General features: G+C 39.7%; 1 protein-coding gene and 1 pseudogene across 3 annotated transcripts; one reads left to right on the forward strand and one right to left on the reverse strand.

The window, feature by feature from the left end:
- Window positions 1–984: 984 nt before the first annotated feature.
- LOC146623122 (E3 SUMO-protein ligase ZBED1-like) lies at window positions 985–2,289 on the reverse strand (annotated as a pseudogene).
- Window positions 2,290–4,994: 2,705 nt separating this feature from the next.
- On the forward strand, window positions 4,995–19,677 carry LOC146623123 (DENN domain-containing protein 3-like). 3 transcript variants are annotated; one of them, XM_085365697.1, is made up of 27 exons: window positions 4,995–5,078; window positions 5,280–5,469; window positions 5,647–5,739; window positions 7,078–7,193; window positions 7,343–7,467; window positions 7,653–7,764; window positions 7,897–8,016; window positions 8,123–8,221; window positions 8,717–8,836; window positions 8,989–9,104; window positions 10,324–10,479; window positions 10,576–10,672; window positions 10,794–10,897; window positions 11,218–11,405; window positions 11,534–11,693; window positions 11,877–12,072; window positions 12,159–12,327; window positions 13,300–13,586; window positions 13,675–13,845; window positions 14,465–14,594; window positions 14,745–14,852; window positions 15,159–15,298; window positions 17,241–17,401; window positions 17,542–17,678; window positions 18,653–18,771; window positions 19,138–19,275; window positions 19,468–19,677. In XM_085365697.1, the coding sequence occupies exons 1-27, from the start codon at window positions 4,995–4,997 to the stop codon at window positions 19,675–19,677; spliced, it is 3,846 nt and encodes a 1,281-aa protein (XP_085221823.1). The 3 variants fall into 3 exon arrangements, with proteins under 3 accessions (XP_085221823.1, XP_085221824.1, XP_085221825.1); XM_085365698.1 differs by having other exon boundaries at window positions 13,327–13,586; XM_085365699.1 differs by having other exon boundaries at window positions 5,280–5,463; window positions 5,662–5,739; window positions 10,794–10,901; window positions 11,225–11,405; window positions 13,327–13,586.
- The last annotated feature ends 1,591 nt before the right edge of the window (window positions 19,678–21,268 follow it).

The raw sequence follows: 21,268 nt of genomic DNA on the forward strand, positions 1-21,268 counted from the left end.
AACTGTATCGATACTATGTCGACACAGTGTTGTTGTTTTGCTCCATACTGACACCTGCTGGACCTTAAATATCATTGCAGGCAACTTACTTGAGACTCACAACAGACACTGATTCAATGACCTACTCATACTTGTATACTCTGTAAGGTATTGTACTTTCCATGGAATCATTTTATATCTTTTACATTTCAAATATTGTAGGCATCTTTAAAATATATTGTGAATGACATTAAGTGAAAATTAAAATGAAAGTATTGTGAATGTAATATTACCCATTTAAATGTAATTGACTCAGCGTTTATTATAAATTTCTATTCAGAAAAATACGTTTATCCAATGTTTTTCCATTCAGTCTATTGCGTTTTTTTGACACCATTTCCCCAGCTTTGGAAAACACACGCTCACGGGGCACAGATGAAACTGGGGTACACAAAAACTGTAAAGCCAGGTGGAAAAGGTTCGGATAAGACGTCTTCCTATTCCCCCAGTACGTTAAAGGATCCTCTGATCTTGGAATGTTTCTCTCTGTCAAGTAGCTGGACCTCAGTGATGGAGTCCGCTGTTGCATTGTTGGTTTGTCTGCCAACTTCTTCATCGAGCTGCAGGTTTTCTGAAATAATAAAAAATGCATGGCCATTTTCGTTTTTGTCATCTACCCCAAATTAGTACACATTAGCATCAAAATAAATGTAAGAATAAGCTGATAATACTGAACTTGTCTGGAACAGGTGACTGCTCTGATGAAGGTCCAGGCTGTGGCTCAGATGCTGTGCGGGACTGCAGCACACTCCATTTTCAGGCGACTGACTGCCTCACTACACTTGGAGGAACTACGAAATCCGAGTGTTTTAAATCTGGGGTCTAAAAGGGTTGATAGGGTCAACACACTTAATGACTCCAGGTTAGAAGCAGTGTCTGTGACATGACGCCTAAGTTGGTCATGGAGATGGGTGGCTGTTTGTGTGCGTATGTAAAGAGTTCCGGTCAAGTGCACAATAAAGCATTTTCATCATCGGGATGATCTTTGATCCTGAAACTCTCCTCAGACAACTCCACTGTGGCCTGATGGAAAGGGGCCAGCACAAGAAGTGCTTCCCTTATTCCCTTACACTCATCAGCCGTAAGTGGAGTTAAATCTGTTGAAGAGAAGCAACAGATACCCAGACTGGTTCTTTCTCATCATGTAGCCGTGACAGCATCTGATATGTGCTGTTCCAATGTGTTGGTACCTCGTTGATAAGTTTCAAGATGGGCCGTCCCATCTGCTGCTGCACTTTGGCAAGCTTTTCTTTGGCTGTAGTGCTGGATCTGAAGAATGATACGATTTGTCTAGATTTGTCTCTTATGGATGAAAGTTCAGGGATTTGATCACATGATTTCTTGACTAATAAATTTATTTTGTGTGCAATGCAAACTGAATGTCGACTTTGGAGAGTTCTTGTTGCTGCAATCATGTTTGGTGCTGTCGGTCAGTGGACATCTTACCTTATTTGTGATGGCCCAGTCATCCATCATGCCTGTTTTGAATTGGGCCAAATTGTCTGCAGTGTGACTTTGTGGAAAGTGTTTCACACCCAACACAGATGTACACAACTGCATATTCTCATTAATGTAGTGACAGGTAAGAGCCAAGTAAGCCTCCATGTTCAAAGAGGTCCACATGTCAGCTGTTATACTCACTGCCACAGCTTGCTTTACTTCCATTTTCACTCGTTCGAGTTTCTCCGCATGTTTTTTGGCTATCAATTCCTTGATGGTCTGAAGATGAAACAAAATTAAATCAGTATGCAGTACTTAACATCAGCTACCTGATGAGACGTTGTCTATACAAACCTTTCTGGTTGGCAAAACGTATGATGGATCACCTGAACCAGCCCCCTGAACCCCTCACTCTCCACAATACTAAGGGGTTGGCAGGCCTTTATAATAAAATTCAGGACTGCCTGGCCCAGAACAGTCTTCCTAGATGCTTGATTTCAAAATAATAAAACATATTAATTAATAAAAAAAATTATGATAAAGCTGCTCAATGTCTATATAAGCCTACCTGTGTTTGTCTCTTCCTTTTCATGTTTGGCTCTGTAATGCCTAAACATTGAGGAGGTGCTTTTGTTTGTGTAAGAAAGCTCCGCAGAACAGATGCGACATTTAACCTGCATAAAATGAAAAACATAATTTACACTGCAGGTCACACTGTTGTTTTTCCTATTCTGATAGATTACACTGAAACAAAGACAGACAAACAGTTAAAATATCGAAATGATCCCACACAGCAGAAACGTTTCTTTTTCTTTCCTTTCGGGCTCCATTTTGTTATATAGAGATATGTATTTTTTTTTTTTTTATCTTTGCGAGAGTAATTTTTTTTCTTTTTTTGGGGGGGGGACCTCATTCCGTTGACAGATGCGGACAGGATGCTGAAAAAAGGAAACTTACTATTTATCGAAAATCATAAATTTTCCGTGAAAAGTCAGACACGTAGATATCTCCTGAGCGGTTAATCCACTCAGATAGGGCTCTTTGTAATGGGTGTAACCTTTTACATTGAATTCATGTAATAAAAAATCACCACAGTAAGTCCCAAGATTGTATTTGTGTTTAATATGAGCGTTTTGTAAATATAATACATTAGAATAAACACGTGTTTCGTTAATTGTTAAAGATTGTTCCAGTCATTCATACAGAGCCCAGTTACGCTTTATGCACTCTTTAAACCTAACGTGTGTTGAAGTCCATAAAAGCTTTTTGCGCTTCCTCAAATATTCAGTGCGCATGTTTGAACCGCTACAATAGCGAAACGGGAAACAGACCGCGTTAAAGGGAACTATCTGGGATGAGTTTGTTTCATTCAGCAGCTCAGGACATGGTTGCGCAGTCCGTGCCGCGCACTGCTCAGCTCCGCATCGGCGTTATTAATGTGAGAGCGGAAAAATAAGAAGGAGCTGCGAAGCCTGTGAGTGAGGAGGTTAGTGACAAGTCAAAGAAACTTTAAAACACATTTGTGTGTGTGTGTGTGTGTGTGTGTGTGTGTGTGTGTGTGTGTGTGTGTGTGTGTGTGTGTGTGTGTGTGTGTGTGCTGTGCAAACAGAAGCGTCTCACCCGTTTAGAGTGTGACTCGGAATCACATGCTAAACGGGTATCAAAGATACAAGTGTTCATGTAAACGATTGTGTTGTGGCGGTATCAGAACATGTTACACTTGCCTTGATATGTGCTGTGGTGGTTTTGTATGGAATTTACCCTTTTTTCTCCAGGGGTCATGTGACTGTACTGCATAAAATGATAATCACATCACTGAAAGAAGCCGTCTGCATGTGTATGCAGCATGCTTTTGCAATAATACTTTATTTATTCTTAACATTCTTGGTGTTGTCCAGTAGCTGTTAATTTAGACTAAACAAGGGGAGTCTCACCCTGTTCCCATGGTTACTTGGTCAAGGTTAAGATATTGTTAGAATGAGTTGATTGAAGTGCTCATGTCCCTGTGAGAGCATTTAAAGTACTTTCGTGCCGCTCAGATTCTAAGAAAGTCCTTTTAGTCTTTTAACTATATCAAAGCCAGCTGGTAGTATATCAACTCATGTAGCCCTCATGTAGAACTTGTGGCCTACTTCTAAGTAATCTCTGCTTTCTGTGCATGTTTCCATCTTCCTCTGCACACATGATCCCAATTTTCCAGGAAAAGACTAGACTGTCTGGACCATCAGGGAAATGTGATGTGGTGATTAAGCTCTAAGGAAAAAGAAGCAGATGATAAAGGGAATAGGATGCCTATTGATAGGATTTACAATACTAATACTACTACTACTAATACTACTAATAATAATAATGCTCTGTACAGCCAAAGATAATAATACAACGTAGACAGAATTGTGGAAACTGTGCTACAGGAAATATATGCGGTGCAATGACATATACTGTCCATACTTTCCACATGTAATCGTGTAAAGTATGGCCTCACTTTGGATTTGCTTTATGGTTGCCTTCAGATTAAAGCTGCAAGGCAACATTTTCTCAATATTATTGGCCATTTATTGTTGTTCATTTTACAGGCCACAACATATTAATATGCTTGTTTCATTAACAAGTCTGAGAGTTAAACAACAAACATTAAAGGTTTAGCTGATGAATAAATTGTAGTGAAAAATTTGGACTGTCCACATCAACTGTGTTTATAACGCACTTACAAAGTGATGTACGGTGCTGTGACAACCAGAGGGCTGTTAGTCATCATGGCGAGGTTCATTTTATATTCTCACAGAGCTCTTTGAGCACTCAGTCAGCAGCTTTAAACTTATGATGTCAACACCATGTCTCAGGAGTTTTGTTTTTTGTCACGAAAATGGAAAAATTATGCTTTTATTTGGCAAATCCTACCATTCTTTAGTGGTATCAATATGTAAAATCAGTCAGACAGTGATGGTTTCACATGTTAAAGTATGAAAGGGAGAAATGTTGTGATATAATTTTATATGAAGTTAAAGCCCTGTGCATTTAACAAGAGTAACAAGAGATGCTTTGCTCTGTATCGATACTTTTCTCTTTGAATTAATTTCAACCGACTATGGAGGGAAGTGCAAAAACAAGTGCACAACAGAATCATTCAGCATGTTTTATGCAAATAAAATGCGTGGTGTTGTCTCACTGGTTTCTGAGAAGTTTTCATCTGAGCCATTTTTCTTATGATGCTAACAAAAACAGCGACTCTAATAATGAGCTGGAACAGCCGCTCGGTCATGTGTTATAGCTTTATTTAGCTGAGAAGTGTTGTTTTTAAAGAGAAGGATGACGATCAGAGAGCTTAGACAACTGTCTGATTTATTACTACACAAACAAGTTTAAGTGTATTTTTTGTCTTCTATCTTTACCTCCTAATGTGTATCTAATTTCTGGCTCATTTTACTCTAGCCTGCCTCTCTATTTCTCTAGATCCAGCACATCTGAGTAGACCCTTGGTCAGGTGTATTCACCCAGGTCGTGGATTGGTTTCAGAGATGGCAGACTCTTTGCTGCCTGCTCTGCTGGAAGCCTGCGTGGTGGTTGGAGCATCCAGTGACAAACTCCAGGAAATCTGCCAGGTTTTTGCCTTAAAATACACTCCGATACACAAATGTTTGACATAAGTAATTTACTATAAACTGATAAAAGGGTGATGGTAATGATAAACAGAAACCTTTACTGGTTATATCAGCAAAGTTCCAGTTTAGGTACAGTATGAGAAAGGACTCTCCTCCCCCTTCCCACCCTCTTAAATCTTTCCCATCTTCTGCCCCACTCAGACCATTAACGATGATGAAACTCTCAAACACCTCCTGTTGGAGCCGGAGGTTCTTTCAGTCTTGGCGCCACCTTTTGTTAGCAGAACACAGGCTGAAAGTGAAATGCTGAGATCACATGGGAAGCTGCGGCGCTCTTTTATCAGGAAAAAGAGAGAACTGCCTCCTTCAGCTGCACCAACACCCAGTCAAGGTCTGGTACATTTGACCCATAAATACACCAGTTGGAACATGAGAAAAAAACACTTTATTATTAAATACAAAACAGTTATTGATCTTTAATATCGTATTTCTTCATTTTACCTATCTTACCATAGATTTTTTGTGTCTTGGAGTTTTTATGTCTCTCCAACCAGCTGCCTTTTTGCAGGTGGAGATGAGGCAGGTCGAAGAGGAGGAATAGAAGATGTCAGTGTACCTAAAAACATCGATCTCATGGCTTTACCTCAGCTCTGCTTCCCCGGTAAAAGGTTTTCCATAGCACACACAACGTCAGACACAAAGACACACTAAGACAACTCACTCACACGTATAGTACATGTACACATGCACAATGCACGATGAAAGCTCATGTTACTGACGTCCACTGGAACATGGTAATGGTTCTTTTAATGGGGATGAAACATTCAGATGGCGGACATTGGCAAACTTACAACAAACATTTGTATATGGTGTTGAGCATATGCTACTGGCAGGATCAACCAGGTAGCCCCTCGGGCGGCGGCGGTACCGCTGCGTGCGTGCGAGAGTGCTCGCTCGGGGCTACTGAGTCCTGTTGACCAGGGTGAGGCTTTCTGGATGCAAATATGGACCGTGGTGAGGGTTTGAGAAACCGTGTTTGCCAGACAGAGCCCCGTTGACTTTGGGGGAGCAAACTCTGGGTTTACCTACCCCTCTGACAAGGCCACCGTGGTATCTATCTCACCGAACCTACCCAGGGTGTACCCTGCCTCTCGCCCTATGACAGCTGGGATAGGCTCCAGTGCCCCCCGCGACCCTGAAAAGGATAAGTGGAAGTGAATGAATGAATGGCTGGATGGATGGACAAGTGGAGTACAAAAGAAGCGGTAGACCTAAAAACAATCTACAGCATATGAAAGTCACATCCTTATGAAATAAGAAAAAATCCACCAAAGACCTGACACACGGACTCAGAGATGCATCTGACCTTTCAGCTGGTCCATCTACTGTTCACTGAAGCCTCATCAGAAATGGTCTCTGTGGAAGGGTGGCTGTTATGAAGCCTTTCTTCAGGAAAGGAAACAGGGAGAAAAGCCTCAGGTATGTCAAATTACTCAAGAACTGGAGCGAAAATCAGTGGCAACCGCCCTGATAGAGTGAATCTACAGAGGAGAACAGGAGAGAAGTACAACAGTGAGTGTCTACAGGCATCGGTAAAAATGGTGGAGGTGCTTTCGTTGTTTCTAACTGCATGTTATTTTGAGCCACCATGCAACACCAGATCATTAGAATAGTGCAAACTCTGTTTTTGCCTTATATACTGTATGTCCATTCATGTTTGCATGTTTCAATATATTTCTGCACCTGTTCCCTGTTTTTCTAGCAAAATATAAGGAATGAAGAAATATGGGTGGCTCAAGACTTTTGCACTGTACTGTATATACTGCACCTAAATACCATCAAAAAACACCAACAGTCTTCTCTTAAATATATTTTAATTATAGAGTTTTTCAGAGATTTTGTACATGTGCCTTCTGGCTGTGTGTGCTGTAGCGGTACTATAATGACACATTGTGTTCATAAAACACAATGCACATGTGCATTTTCATTTTTTAACCAGGTGGCCTCCAAGTAACCAGTGAACAGAAAGAGGAACAATTCCACTTCCTGGTTTTCACAGACATCCTTGGCAACAAGACCCATGGAGTAGTAATGCAGTGCTACCGTCCAATACTGGTACGAATTACTTACACATAATACTGCATATGATAGTATAATAATAAGATAAGCAGTCAGCATGTGTGCAGTGTACTGTAATGTTTCATGAAACTAACAAAACCCTTAAAAGAAAATAAGTCCCTGTTGGATTATCTGTGTTTCCACAGGAAGGGATGTCTCTCTATCGAAATGGTAGAGGGTCTTCAAAGTGTCCTAAACTCTTCTGTGCCTACAGCATCTGTGTCATATCCAAGCATCCTTACTTCACTGCACTCAAAGACTGTCTTTCATGGTAAGAAACCCGAGAACTGAACCTAATTACTCAGCAAATTAAATTGCTAAGATCAAAAAGGGGTTTTTGTGACATTTTTGACTCTTGAGTTTAAAAATAGCTGTAAGAAATCTGACTTTCAGAAGTGTGGTTATGGCAGGTTAGAGAGCCTTCTTCTCGTCTGACTCTTTCTGTTGATTTGCTAGTCTTTTAATCCAGCTGAGAACCTGTCGATTGTCAGACATGGAAGAGAGAGTGAAGGAGTTTGCGGCCAAACTGACACTTGTGCCAATTCCACCTCCTGGACAGCTGCACTTGGTTTGTGTGTGTTTGTAATCGGCTTAAATAAAGACTTTGAAATTTGTCTTTAAGAGACTTCAAAATCTGGAGCTCAGAGTAGGCCAGTGTATCCAGCACAGTGCACTACATTCATATCCACATGTTTTACAGATGTTCACAATACGTCCTCTGACCATCATACTGCCCTCCAGAGAAGACAAGGACCACCCGGTTATAGATTTAGACCTCCACCTGCCCTTCCTTTGCTTCAGGCCACAGCAGCTGCTGCAGGTAACACACACATTGTTTTGTGTTTGTGTTAATCGAACGAGTGGAGACTCACATTCATTTCCACTTCCCTCCCTCTGTTTCTGTTCTTCTGTCTCCCGCCCTGTAGGTGCTGTCTTGTCTCTTGCAGGAGCAGCGGGTGGTGTTATTTTCTGCTGACTGGGCAAGACTCACGCTGATGGCAGAGAGCTTGTTGTTGTTTCTGCAGGTTAGATCAAAATCCACAGCATATCTTCAAGGGTCTAGAGTTAGTATAAGCATGCAATACTTATTAATTCCATCCTTTAAAAAAAAAAAAAGTATTGAGAGTTACAATCAAAGTCTTAAAGGGTCAGTGCCACAGTTAAAAGGAAGGGTGCAGCTGGAAACCTTGGGAATATGGGTATTTCATAAAATTTGCCAAAATGAAATTCCTCTTATGTAAATGAGTGTGTCTGGATGATGGATGTTAATTGGTATTAATGTTACACCAAATTACAGTAAGGGATATAAAAATGGATAACTCAATTATTAATTTCCCTTTAAGCATTAAAAAAGTCACATATATTAAACTTTAGAGCTTCTGTATAGAAAACCTAAATTATTATGTCTAAAAAGTGCCAACACTAGTGGGCGATGGACCCCCTCAGTCCACAATAAAGCCATCCGCTCCTTAATCTTTGGTCCATTCATTTCTTCCTTGCCTGTCTAATAACTCTTCCAGCCTCTGCTGTGGCAGCACCCATATGTTCCTGTCCTGGCTAAAGGCATGCTGGACTTTCTAATGGCTCCTACAGCCTTTCTTATGGGCTGCCATCTCAGTCATTTTGCAGACGTATCAGCTGTAAGTACATAACCTTCTACTTTAAATTTCCCATTAATTCGCCCACCTCTTGTAAAGGATAAGGTTAAGAAATGGAGTTACCCCCCAAGCTCAAATATAAGTTAGTAGTTCTATAATTGTTTGAACCTGGTTCATGTTACTGTGTTCTACAGGAAACAGATGATCTGATCTTAATTAACATTGATAATGGAAGTCTCAGCACTTCTACTTTTGATACTGTTAACCTGCCGGACATTCCTCCAGTTGCTGCACACTGCTTCACACAGAGGTACTTTATTTTACTGCCAAAAAACTGTTAAAGTAAATACTATGCTGTAATACCAGGTAATGATTAAAAAGTCAGAGTCTTACAGTCATGTGAAAACCAAAGTACACCCTCTTTTTATTGTAACACTTTAAATTTAAATACATCATTAAAAAACAAATCATCTCATCCTAAGTAGGTCTTACAGTTATTTAGTTACAACCTCAGATGAACAAGAACATATTACACTGTGTCATCGTTTATTACAAACTAAGCCAAGATCCAGAAGCAGTGAGTAAAAGCTAAGTACACCTTATGATTCAAAAACTTGTAGAACCATCTTTAGCTATTGGGCAGCTAAAGGTTGGCCTCACATTTGACGCTCGAATGCTTCGGTATACAGAGGAGTTCAGCTCAGTGACTGCAAGATGCTCAGTTCCTGTGGGTGCAAAATAAGCCCAAAGCATCACCCCTCCACCACCGTGCTTGATCGTTGTTTTAGGGTGTTTGTGCTAATATGCTCAATTTGGTTTTCATCAAATATTAATCTGCATTATGGTCAAACATTTCCTCTTTGGTAATTTGTCCAAAGGACACTGTGCCAGAAACCTTGTGGAGACTGTGCTGCCTTATTTTTCTAAATAGAAAAAGAGTCTTTATATTGAAACCTCTGTTCAGTCTTTTTCTAATTTTGCTGTCATGAACTTTAACATCTAACCTGAGTTTGAGATGCAGCGCTTGAGTTATTGGCACTTTCTTTGAGCACTGCTCATGTGACAATGGGGTGAATTTGCTGGGATGTCAACTCCTGAGAAGATTGGCAACTGTCTTGAAAGTTTTTCACTTATAAATAATCTTTCTTCCTGTAGGATGATGGACTTTAAATTGTTTGGAAATTGCTTTAAACCCTTCTGTGACTGATGGGTAGTAGCAGGCGCTTCTTTAAGATCATTGCTGTAGCCTTTCCTTTAGCATTTTAATAACATACAGCTGAGTACTCCAGACCTGCAAACTGCCAAAACATCTGCTTTTATAGAGATGCTCATATTTGTTGATGATCTTGGAAGTGCATTAGATTAGCAGCAACTGGCTGCTACTTAAGAAGTAAGGGTGTACTTAGTTTTTCACACACTGCTTCTGCATTCTGGATTAGGTAAATAAGTAGCAACATGGTGTAGACCTTGATAAGAACCTGATGAGGGTTTGAGGGCGTACTTTCACTTAACTTGAATTTATTTTGCAGGTGTAAGTTATTACGAATACATTTAGACTTGGATCAGTGCCACCATGCAAGTTGCACTGACATCAGTGAACAGCGGGCACAGAGGCGAACATGGCAACGCAGCCTTAACAACGACATCCAGAGGATTGCACTGGAATTAATTGTCAACATTTTCAGGTTCTGAATTTACTAATCAGTCCACTATTGGCGGGATGCTTCTTTTAGATATGTGTTAATATTTTGCTGATGTGTGTGTGTGTGTGTGTGTAACAGGGATGTGAGCAGTCATCTGAATTATGAACATCGAGTGTTTCACAGTGAAGAGTTCCTGAAAACCAGAGAGCCAGCTGAGCAACTTTTTTATAAGAAGGTAAAGGCTGACTCGGTGCGGCTTTGCTTAGAAGGGCGACAGATCAGCCGGCATCTTTCAACAGACACTGATGCTGGAGAGGTTACGCATAATTAAAAGAACTGACAGGACTGTGTTGCAGGTGCTGGAGACGCATATCTTCCATTCATTTCTCAAGGATCGTCTCAACAGGAAAATGGATAGCTTTGCACGAATGGAGCTCAGCACTCGTTCTGAGATGCAAAAGTATGTCCATTTTTTTTAACCTAATGAGCTCGAGGTAACTGATAATATTAAAAGAGGCACAAATCTGGTGGTCAAACCGCTCTTGGAAAAACTCAGAAGCACCACAACCTTCATCAAGTTAGGATCTGTTACAGGGATGTCGCGTTTGGCTGTATCAGCTTTACTTACATGTACCTGTTAAGCCGGAAAGTAAAAATATATTCAGATATAAAGTTATGATGGATATGCTTATGTTGGTATATGACAACTACGCTGCTGGTAAATGTTCAGGTGAACACTTTTTCTGCAGCACTCTTTTGTCTCTATCCTCCATCCTTTAGGATGAAGGCCATGGTTGAAGCCCCACACAGACCCACCATGCAGCAGATTCAAGCCAGGAGAAAGGGCTCCATCACAGAGACGAGGCTGAGTAAGAGACTGGGCATGAGTCTCCCTAACTTGAGAGAAGATAAGATTATCGGCTTCCAAAGAAACACACCGCTCTCCAAGATCCTCCTATCTGACCCCGGTGAGACCCCAGGGGTTAATACCCAGTTAGATATAATACTTGACTGATTTAATGAAGGAAACACTGTCAAGACAAAGAAAATCTGTCTAATCTGCCTTCCTCCCCTTTGTGTTTTTTGTCTCTACCAGCACCAAGCACAACTCCAAAACCTATAAAGGTGTTCAAGCTTCCAGACTTCCCAGCATCTCTGTCCTTCCACTCTGTCCAAAGTTATTACATTGAGCTCATCCAGCAGCTCGGAAAAGCCATTTTCTCTGTCCAAAGTGAGAACCCTGCCATGCTGGCCAGGTATTCTCTTGTTATTCTTTATACGCACCTATATATTATATTATATACACCTATATCTATATTTATGTGCTTCCCGCTGCTTAGAATCAGCTTTCCCTGCGCTTTATTCTTTTATAAAGCTTTTCAGTGCTGTTGCTGACACCAGTGACCTGAGACATGAATAAAATAAGTTTTCTCCTGCAGATACTACTACTTGCGTGGTTTAATCAACACACTGTGTTCGCGGCGACTGGACGCACTGAGCGACTTCCAAAACCTCAATAAGACCGACACTGCAATTTTTCCCACTAGCTTGGTCACATGGCTCGTAGACTCGCTGCAAAGAGATGAGAGACAACAAGCTCAAAGGCGGCCTGATCTCAAGAGACTCATCCTCAAGGTTGGTTCACGCACGTTTTCATCGTGGTTGAAGTTCTGCACCTGCTGGTGATGAAGCAGTGATGTTGTCTTTTTTTTCTGCCTTAGGTTAAGACAGACAATGAGAAGCCGCTGGTGGAGCCTGATGACCATGTAAAGAAGTTTCAGCTTCCCTGTAAGCCTCTGTATCAGGAGGAGTTTATGCGATGCGTTCAAGAGTGTAGGATTGTTAGAGATGTGGCGACCATACAGCGTTTATTTGATGCTCTCACTGACAGTAAGTCAAACAGAAAAGCTGTCTTCTGCTTTTTGAAGCTTTCTCTTATGAGCTGTGTGTAACCTCAAGATCCCTCAGAATTAAAACTGTTACGTGTGTATTTGTAATCAGGAGTGCAAGCCAAGGGAACTCACTAAAATGCTGCGGTGCACAATTGGCTTGTGAATGTCCAAGACATTTTTCAAGTCATTTTATTAGATGACCTGATAAGATGGACACAGAAGTTACTTACACTAATTATTTTCTCCATTAACGCTCCAGAGTTGCCATTATGATTAACTTAAGCAGCTATCAGATGATCTAGTATAATCCTTTATCTATAGATTACAGCTTAACGAAGAAATTATAATTTCTGATTTGCATATCTGTCTCAGATTGAGTCTTTCAGGCCATAGTTTGGGTTTGTACAACCAAGACTAATAGTTTAAGATCATTCTCTTTACTCTTATCAACTGCTGAAATTAAAAACTGTACGCTAATGCATATAAAAAGAAACTCTGTGAACAAACCAAAGCTTCCCATTTATCAGTTTTTTAACTGCTTAGTGATTTCAGGGTTGTGGGCAGCTGGATGCTGGGCAAGAAGCAATGCTAGCAAAACCCAGGGGGCTAGCAAACAACAACAACAAAAACAACAAAATAGCTAAAAGGGCAGTAAATATTGGCCTTTAATTCACTCTGTGGTGGAAGAACATGACTCCAAATGCTAACTGTTTCAGTGCTGAGTGTGAAAATTTATTGCTCATGGTGTAGTATTATGCCGGTCGTCTTTAGAACAGCTGTTTTCAGCTGTGCACCAAAGCAGTGGACCTTAGCATGGGTATGTTTTTGGTCTGCCTCATTTATCCACAGCTCTTGGTAAAGCTGTGGATAAATGGACAAAGGAAAAACCACTGACATTTTGGTTTGGATCACTTTAAGATTGTAAGATTGGGTGTCTTTGTCTTCTATATCTCTGTCTGTTTGCATCTAGTTGCGTATGCACACCCCTCTGTCCGAGGTCAGCCAAAGCAGGTGGACCCTGAACTTTTCAGAGTCTTCTACACATTCTGGAAAGAGATGGAAGCTGAAGCACAAGATGTCAACCTGCCCTCTGATGTCATTGACCGACTTGACAATAATGAGTGTGTCTACAAGTTGTCCTCCTGTGTCAAGACTTCCCACGGCGTTGGTAAAATCGCCATGACGCAGAAACGGCTGTTTTTGCTCACTGAAGGACGGCCCGGTTTCTTGGAAATCACAAAGTTCAGAGATATACAGGTCAAGTAGCATCTTTAAGACTATTTTTGATAATTGTGCCTTGTGTGTTCTCATTCTCGTCTGTTAATAAATAAACAATCTCTTACAGGAGGTAAAAATTACCTCAGTTCCCTTTCTGCTCGTTCGTATTCCATCCCTTCGTATCCAGACATCCCGCAGGCCTGAAGTGTTTGAGGCCAACCTAAAAACAGAGACTGAGCTTTGGAACCTCGTGATCAAAGAGATGTGGGCTGGACGCAAGATGGCAGATCAACACAAGGTGCAGAAAACTCAAATGATCTTAAAACAGTTTAACAGATGTGATTTTATTAGACGTACCTTCCCAGTCCACATCTATGTAATGCTGAGGATCGAGGATTTACTGTCCTTCAAGTTGTCAGCCGTAGACGTTTGGCTGCTGCTTGCATGCTGCGTCTAAATTATACTTTTTACCTGTCAGCCATAAAAGGCTGATGGGGTATTGTCATCACCATGCCTGGCGAGTGGGCAGGCGATGTGGACACCCAAGTTTGTTAGTTTGATAACTCAAGAACAAAGTGGGGTAGGACTTTGAATTTGATTCCACACCTGTATCTACTAAAAATCTCTCATGAGTTTGAATCTCAGTGACGCTGACCTCAAACTTTTCTAAAAATCTTGTAACAACTCAAGAAATAGGTCGCCTAACATTTTAAAATTTATACCATAGGTGTATCTACTAGGAGGCTGATGGGTACCACTGGTCACCAGTATTTTTATAGCTTTTGCTGCAGTGTTACTGATTTAGCTACTCTGTTGGTTTGCCATAACTTTTCTGTTCTTAAGTACAACCTGCCTTACCCCTTCTTTTAATCCTTTTGTTATTATTTTAGGTTTTTAATCTCACTTTGTGTCTCTAGGACCCTCAGTACATGACTCAGGCTCTGACCAACGTTCTGCTAATAGATGCTGTCACAGGCTGCCTGCAGAATCAGAGATCCATCACTGCTGCTTCAAAGCTGGCTTACTTTGATAAAATCAGACAAGAAGGTCTGGGCTCAGAGTTTGTTGTTTTGTTTTGTTTTTGACTGTTTCTGTCAAATCGTGTAATTTTGATAAAAGAAAAAATAAATAAATATAGAAGAGTATGTTCAGTATATGCTGTTTATATTTGTTTATCGTGTTCTTGTTTCTGGCCAGTGCCTATGATAGTGCCTAAAACTACCTCAGAGACTCTCAAACACAAGATCAACCCATCATTGGACCTGGCTGAGCCACAGACCGTACATGTGCTGCTTTACACTCCAGGTATCATTGAAATGAGGGGGAGGCTACTTACCTTTACAACAGAATATCACTAAACCTATTTATATTTTGTCAATATCAACATTGGTTATCCATACACACTATTTTGAAGAGGATCTGATATTTGTACAACTATATAAAACAGCTATTACCACGTGATATAGTTATGTAAAAAAACTATGTATGGAAAATGTGAAATAAGCGTTAATTAATGAATTTAAAATCAGTGTTAACTGACTGCTGTTATCCTTTTTTTTATGTATTTAGAACACTTTTTCTTATTTTTTGCACGTTTCTTTCTCATTTCAGGTCAGCTGACTGGTACTGGCAAAGTGGGTGATATGAACCCAAAGCTGTGGGTGGCTCTCAGTGGGGGTAAGGTGGTTGTATTTGATGCGGCGAGTTGGTCAATGCTGCAGGACTGTATCCAGCTTGGACAGTCGCAGCTGGTGAGAGGAAGCGTGCTTTTACTATTTGAGCTATGAGCTATTTAATGTATCTCTCCACTGATTTTGTCCATGAAAATGAAACATGCTTATAGATCTCAAACAACATGTGTATAAAGTGTCATGGCTGTTTGACTTAGTTATTCGTATACTGAAAATGCAATAAGTTTTTGCATTGCTAGATTGTTACAGTACTCAGTGATTCAAACTTTAGACCATCTTGCAATATTATCGCACAAGCTGCCAGTTTTTAGACCACAGGTGTAGCCAGAAATATCATGCTGAGTTACAAATACATGGCAAGTGTAAAGCTGGGTCATGTCTGTCCCTTCTGCTGAGAGGGGGTCTGGGACATTTCCACATTAGTTTCACTTTTCAGACCCAGAGGCTACATCCAATTGTTTATCCACAGTCTATGTTTACCACACCATGCAGAGGATGTGAAGGGACACAGGAAGCGTGGTCGATGGACACATTTGTTTTGGTCGAGGGCTTTCGTGCAACATTCAGTTGTTTTCAGTATTGTTGTTCTCTGTGTTGTTCTCTGTATTTATTATTCAAAAAGAGCAGGTTTATAGTAGGGCTGCCACGATTTGTCGACTAGTCACGATTACGTCGACTATCAAAATCGTCGACGACTGATTTAATAGTCGACGTGTCGTTTGAAGCTTTGTAAGATCGCAAAAGACGCAGGAATAATAGCAGGATTTAAGAGTGTAATAACGGACTGAAACAGAAGATGGCAGCACAGCATGTACAAGGATGCCAGCTGCCGTTAAACCCCGAAGAAGAAGAAGCAGCTGTGTCCCAGAATTCATAGCGCGGCCCAGCTTAGTTTCCAACAATGGCGGTAGCTAGTTAGTTTTAATATTACTCTTATTATTCTTTCTGGGTCACAAAATAAACGTTTAACATATTTTCAGGCGAGAATGTAGCTGTGTAAACCTCAAATATCTGCTCAGTTTATCAGGACACCACATATTTTCAAAAGCGCTCTGACGTTTTCGGAGACGTCTGTTACCCACTAGCTCGATAGCTAGCCGGGGGCAAGGCTAACTAGCGCCGTGAGAACACCGGACTCCCGGCAAATTGTTTTCAAACCCACCGCTGTCTTTCGCGACTCAGGTTAAATATATATGAGTCACTTAGATAAATTAAAAATGTTATTGTTTGGCTTTTTTTTAGTATTTTATTTGTTCCTGAGTAAATCGGTTTGGCTGAGATTAAAGTTATAGTTTTTACACAGCTGAATAAACGTCAAGCAGACAGCTGATTATCAGAAGTGTGAGATGCTGGAGAATATACTCCGGTGTCCTGTTATATTTTAGATAGCAAGGAGTTTATTAAACTTTACCGAAACAATCTGCAAATTTCATTAAAATTGAATAAACTATCATCTTGTCTTTATTTTTAGTTAGCACCTTAAAAGCTTAAAGCTGTAAGCTAATGATAGTTATATAAGAGCATATGCTGCTGGTGCAATAAGCTGTAGTTTTACGTCCAGTGGATGATGATCTGATTAGTCGACTAATCGCATAAATAATCGGTGACTAGTCGACTATCAAAATAATCGTTTGTGGCAGCCCTAGTTTATAGTAATAGAAGTAAAACAGATACCAATATTTCAACATTGTATTGCCTTTGTGTTCTAAGATATAGTGATTTTCATTAAGCTACATACATCAAGTTCCCATCACATTTTTACTTTTATCTATTATTATTTAAGATTCTAATTTAAATTCATACTTAATTTGAACATTTGTTTCTTCTCTAATTTCTTATTAGTTTTTACCTTTAGACATATGTAGTGTATTTGATTGAGCTACATACTCATCTTCTTATTTAAACTATTTGTTATTTGTTTGTTCTGCTTAACTGTTGTAAAAAATAGAAATTTGGCAGCTTTGTGATGAATAAAATACATCTTATCTTATCCTTTGTGTAGAACTGTATGATAGGACTGGTCCAGGAGCAGGTGTGGATTGGTTCTCAGGACTCTGTAATCTACATTATCGACACTCACAGCATGTCCAGCAACAAACAGCTGACCGAACACAGACATGAAGTGACTGGCCTCACAGTGGACTCCAGCAACCAAGCCAACAGGTAGAGACGTGTTAATCTGTAGTTCGTACAAAGCACAAAAACCAACACACGCGCAAAAATGAGAGCAGTCTTATTACAGTGAGTCTCAATGTGTTAATGAACATGTTGTGATGCTGTATTAAATGAGCCTTCTTTCCCAGCCTGCTGACATACTCCTGCAGCCGCGATGGGATGATCCTGCAATGGGACTCATCCAGTCTTAAAGTGAAGCGGCAGTTTTTACTCAGCTGTGATTATCTCTCCTCCATACAGATCCACAACAGTGCTCTGTGGTGCTGTGAGTACACGCTCTCTCCTCTTTCTCCCTCATTTAATCAATGTTTCTGATTATGTGTTTCGGAGTAATGAGTTCTCTCTCAAGAGCTTCATGTCACAGAGCGGGCGTGAGACAGGCAATAACAGAGCAGAGTTGATGGTAATTTACAAACGCAAAAGCAGACTGAGAAAAGCTTACACACAATGAGGGCGATGCTGACAATACATACAGGTGAAGAGGAAACAGGTGGGAGCACAGCTGCCAATCAAAGACATGGCAAGTTAAACCAAACATATTGCACAAGAGACGACGGAGTGTCAAAATAAAACAGGAAGCATAAGCACTGAGGCAGAGACTAAGACATACCTGCTTGATCAAGACGAAAGGCTTATAAAAACAGAGACTTAACAGACTTTAAGGGGACACAAAAAGGATGAACACAGGATGAAACACAGAGAGATGACTACAGGGACAGGATGGGACAAACACGGGGATCAGGGCTTAAGATGTAACAACTTGGCAAGACAGGGAAACCATACAGCCACAGAGACAGGACACAGGGAGACCAGACCGGGGAGAAAAAAGGGTAACAAAACACAGAGACAAGACACGGAGACGAGACTAGGGTGAAGTGGACACAAAAGGGAACTAACATAAACAAGAACCAAGAATTAACTATATAAATAACAAAAGTGCAGTGGTACTAGGGAATACTGAACTCCAGACTCAGTAATACAGAGCTTGAATTTGCATATTTCTTAAATCCAAGGAAGTTTATAATAAGTGCAGAAAAAACAAAACAAAACACTGGGCTGGAGGCCCAGGAGCATGACAGTCCACTTGTTCTCATTGCTTACATACATTGCCCAGAGGTATCTGGGACAATGCCTAACATTTTTTTCTTGGTGGTCTAAGTAGATCAATTATGTCTACACATTAAGCCACCTTAAGCCAAATGTGTTTGGATGATGATTTGAGGATGTGTGTTCGTGCAGGTTGTGGTGACGGCATTGTGGAAGTGAAAAAGAGTGGGACACCACAAAGAAAGATAACACTTCATAAGGACCTACAGAGCATGCCCAGTAGTTTCAGCAGCTTCATTTATATACCAGAGGTGACTTTACAATCCTTGCTTATATGTCTGTTAATTAAGAACGCTAGTGGTGATTCATTGTGTCAATCCATGTCTCAGTCAGTAGGTGGCATGCAGTCACAGTGTACACAGCAAATTCAAAAGTGTTAAATGTTTTGGTGTTAATAGTCTTCTTGCAAAAGTAGAGTTAATTTTACTCTAAGCAGAGTCACATTCTTTTAATGTAACTCTGAGGTGTAAAATGATAGTAGTTAAAACCGAGTGTTAAAAATGAGTGTTTCTCTGTCAAATCTGGAGGGGTTACAATGGAAACATTAACTCTTGACCTCTTAACTCTGAACTCCTACAGTTACAGGATTGTTCATGTGTTTTGTGTGTTTGTTTCAGCGAGGACAGCTGTGGACAGGCTGTGCAGACTCAGTAGAGTTGTGTCTCTGGCACACAAACAATCACAGGCATCCGTTTAAAATAATCTCCCTGCCTGGAAGTTCAGGGGTCACATGTATGATTCGTGTCAAAGACCAGGTGAGCTGTGATTAGCATGTCAGGTCACGAAATGATCTCATGTTTGCTGCTTTGTATTGATATTTTTACTATTGTTGTCAGCATGTCTTGTGAGGTTTACACAAACATGTCAACCATTCAGTTGTTTTAATCATTCAAAACATTTTCATTTATCCAATGAAACCTTTCATTGATGTCCTTTTGTATTCTTAGATCTGGGTTGGAAGGAGTGATGCTGGGGGTCAGTGTAATGGTCAGCTGAGTAGCCAAGTGTTGGTAGTGGACATAGAGAGCCACACGGTAGCAAAGGAGCTGCAGGCCCATTCAGACAGCATTCAGACGCTCTGCTCTGCCGAGGATCGATATGTCCTCAGTGGCTCTGCGTGTCGTGACGGCAAGATCGCCATCTGGAAGGTCGAATAGAGTCCAAAAAAGAAGAAGGATCCAAAGAGATGGAAGAAGAAGAGAAAAAAGAACTACTAGAATTACTATTTTTGAACAGTTTTGTTAGTCTGAAAGCCAATGCATGTCTTAAACCAGCATTATTATTACATTTGTTTTTGTAAAAAAAAAAAGAAAACGAAAAAGCAGGGTGCAACTCATCTGGCTGAAAAAAGAATGTGTGGAAGAAAAATGACCCTACGTCTCATTTATTCACACCATCAGTAAACACTTGTCTAAAATATTTATGGTTTAAGTCGTTACTCAAGTCGTATTTAAGCGTGACGTTCACTAAATAATGGCAAAATAGACTTTAATGCAAAGTTTACCTCTGTGAAAGGAAAAAGTGGAAACTCCTAAAAGGAGTCCTCAAAAGAGCTGCAACACTTTTCTTTTTTAATGAAACAGCAAAATATCACAGGAAATGAATTCATATCTCATGTTTGAAGACACATTATCTGTTACTGTACACAGATCATTTGTGATAGTAATACAACAAAGTTGAAAAGGCTGAAGACTAAAAAAGGGGAAAACATTTGTACCAATATTTCAAATGTAAATGATATCTAAGAACAAAAAACCCCTAATCTCAAAAAGCCCTTAAACATGGCATTTTGAGATTTTAATTTTTGCATATTCACAACATGTAAAAAGATTCAATCTGCCACATGATTGTGTGATTTTAAACTTTAATTCATATGCTTCCCATCCTTTAAATATCAGTTCTACATGGAATTGTTGTCAGTTTATTGGTGTTTTTCAAAAACAACTGAAATCAAATTTCTCTTGGAGAAATTCTTTTGCACACAGTGCTTAACAAATGTATTAGACCACCTCCCAGTGTAAGGTTTATGTCACAGCTGCTGCAAATTAACAGTATTCGTAGTTATCAAAATCATTTTTTTATGTTTTTAATCGTCAATACACCAATGTGTGCAAGGTCTTTAATCAAAGTTATATTTGTAATGCCAAAATATCATTGTTAGTCAAAAATTTGCAAATGTACTGTTTTGCAAAAAATCATTAATTTTGTTTTTTGATTAAGATCCTAAATCAAAAAATTATTTTAATTTGAATAGAAGTCCAATGTGCCAGCTCAAATTTGGGTGTAAAAATCCAAATTGTTTATTATTTGTTTAATAAACGATATAATTTTAGTTTAAATAATTTTTTGACAAATTTCTAAAATATCTGTGTGTGTTTGTATTTATGACAGTTGCACTGCATATTAGCTATAAAGACCTCTGCCAAATTAATTTAAAAAGGTTATCCTTAACCATTAAAACTGATAACCCAAAATCTGAATCACATGTGCAGTGTTAACATTTGTGAAACACATTGTAGGTTGGAAAAGGTCAGCACACATGAAGCATATTTTATTAAAAAGACACGTAATTGATTTGACAGTCATAAAATTCATTATTAATATAAATACAATGCAATCAGTCAAAGATTTGCAAAAACACACATCTGTGAAGTTTTGAAATAGCGATTAACCCTTTTTTATTTTGTCAAAAGCATTTAGGAAGTTTTGAAAATTCATAAATTTCTGAAATTAAATTAAATACATAAA

Source organism: Diplotaxodon limnothrissa, linkage group LG11, assembly GCF_057381915.1.
Source record: "Diplotaxodon limnothrissa isolate DT_005_m linkage group LG11, D_limnothrissa_male_GT1.1, whole genome shotgun sequence".
NCBI lineage: Eukaryota > Metazoa > Chordata > Actinopteri > Cichliformes > Cichlidae > Diplotaxodon > Diplotaxodon limnothrissa.

Coding starts and splice junctions, on each gene's coding strand:
- LOC146623123 (XM_085365697.1), top strand. CDS start 4,995: ATGGCAGACTCTTTGCTGCCTGCTCTGCTGGAAGCCTGCGTGGTGGTT. Junction 5,470..5,646: donor TGCACCAACACCCAGTCAAG/GTCTGGTACATT, acceptor GCCTTTTTGCAG/GTGGAGATGAGGCAGGTCGA. Junction 14,595..14,744: donor TGATAAAATCAGACAAGAAG/GTCTGGGCTCAG, acceptor GTTTCTGGCCAG/TGCCTATGATAGTGCCTAAA.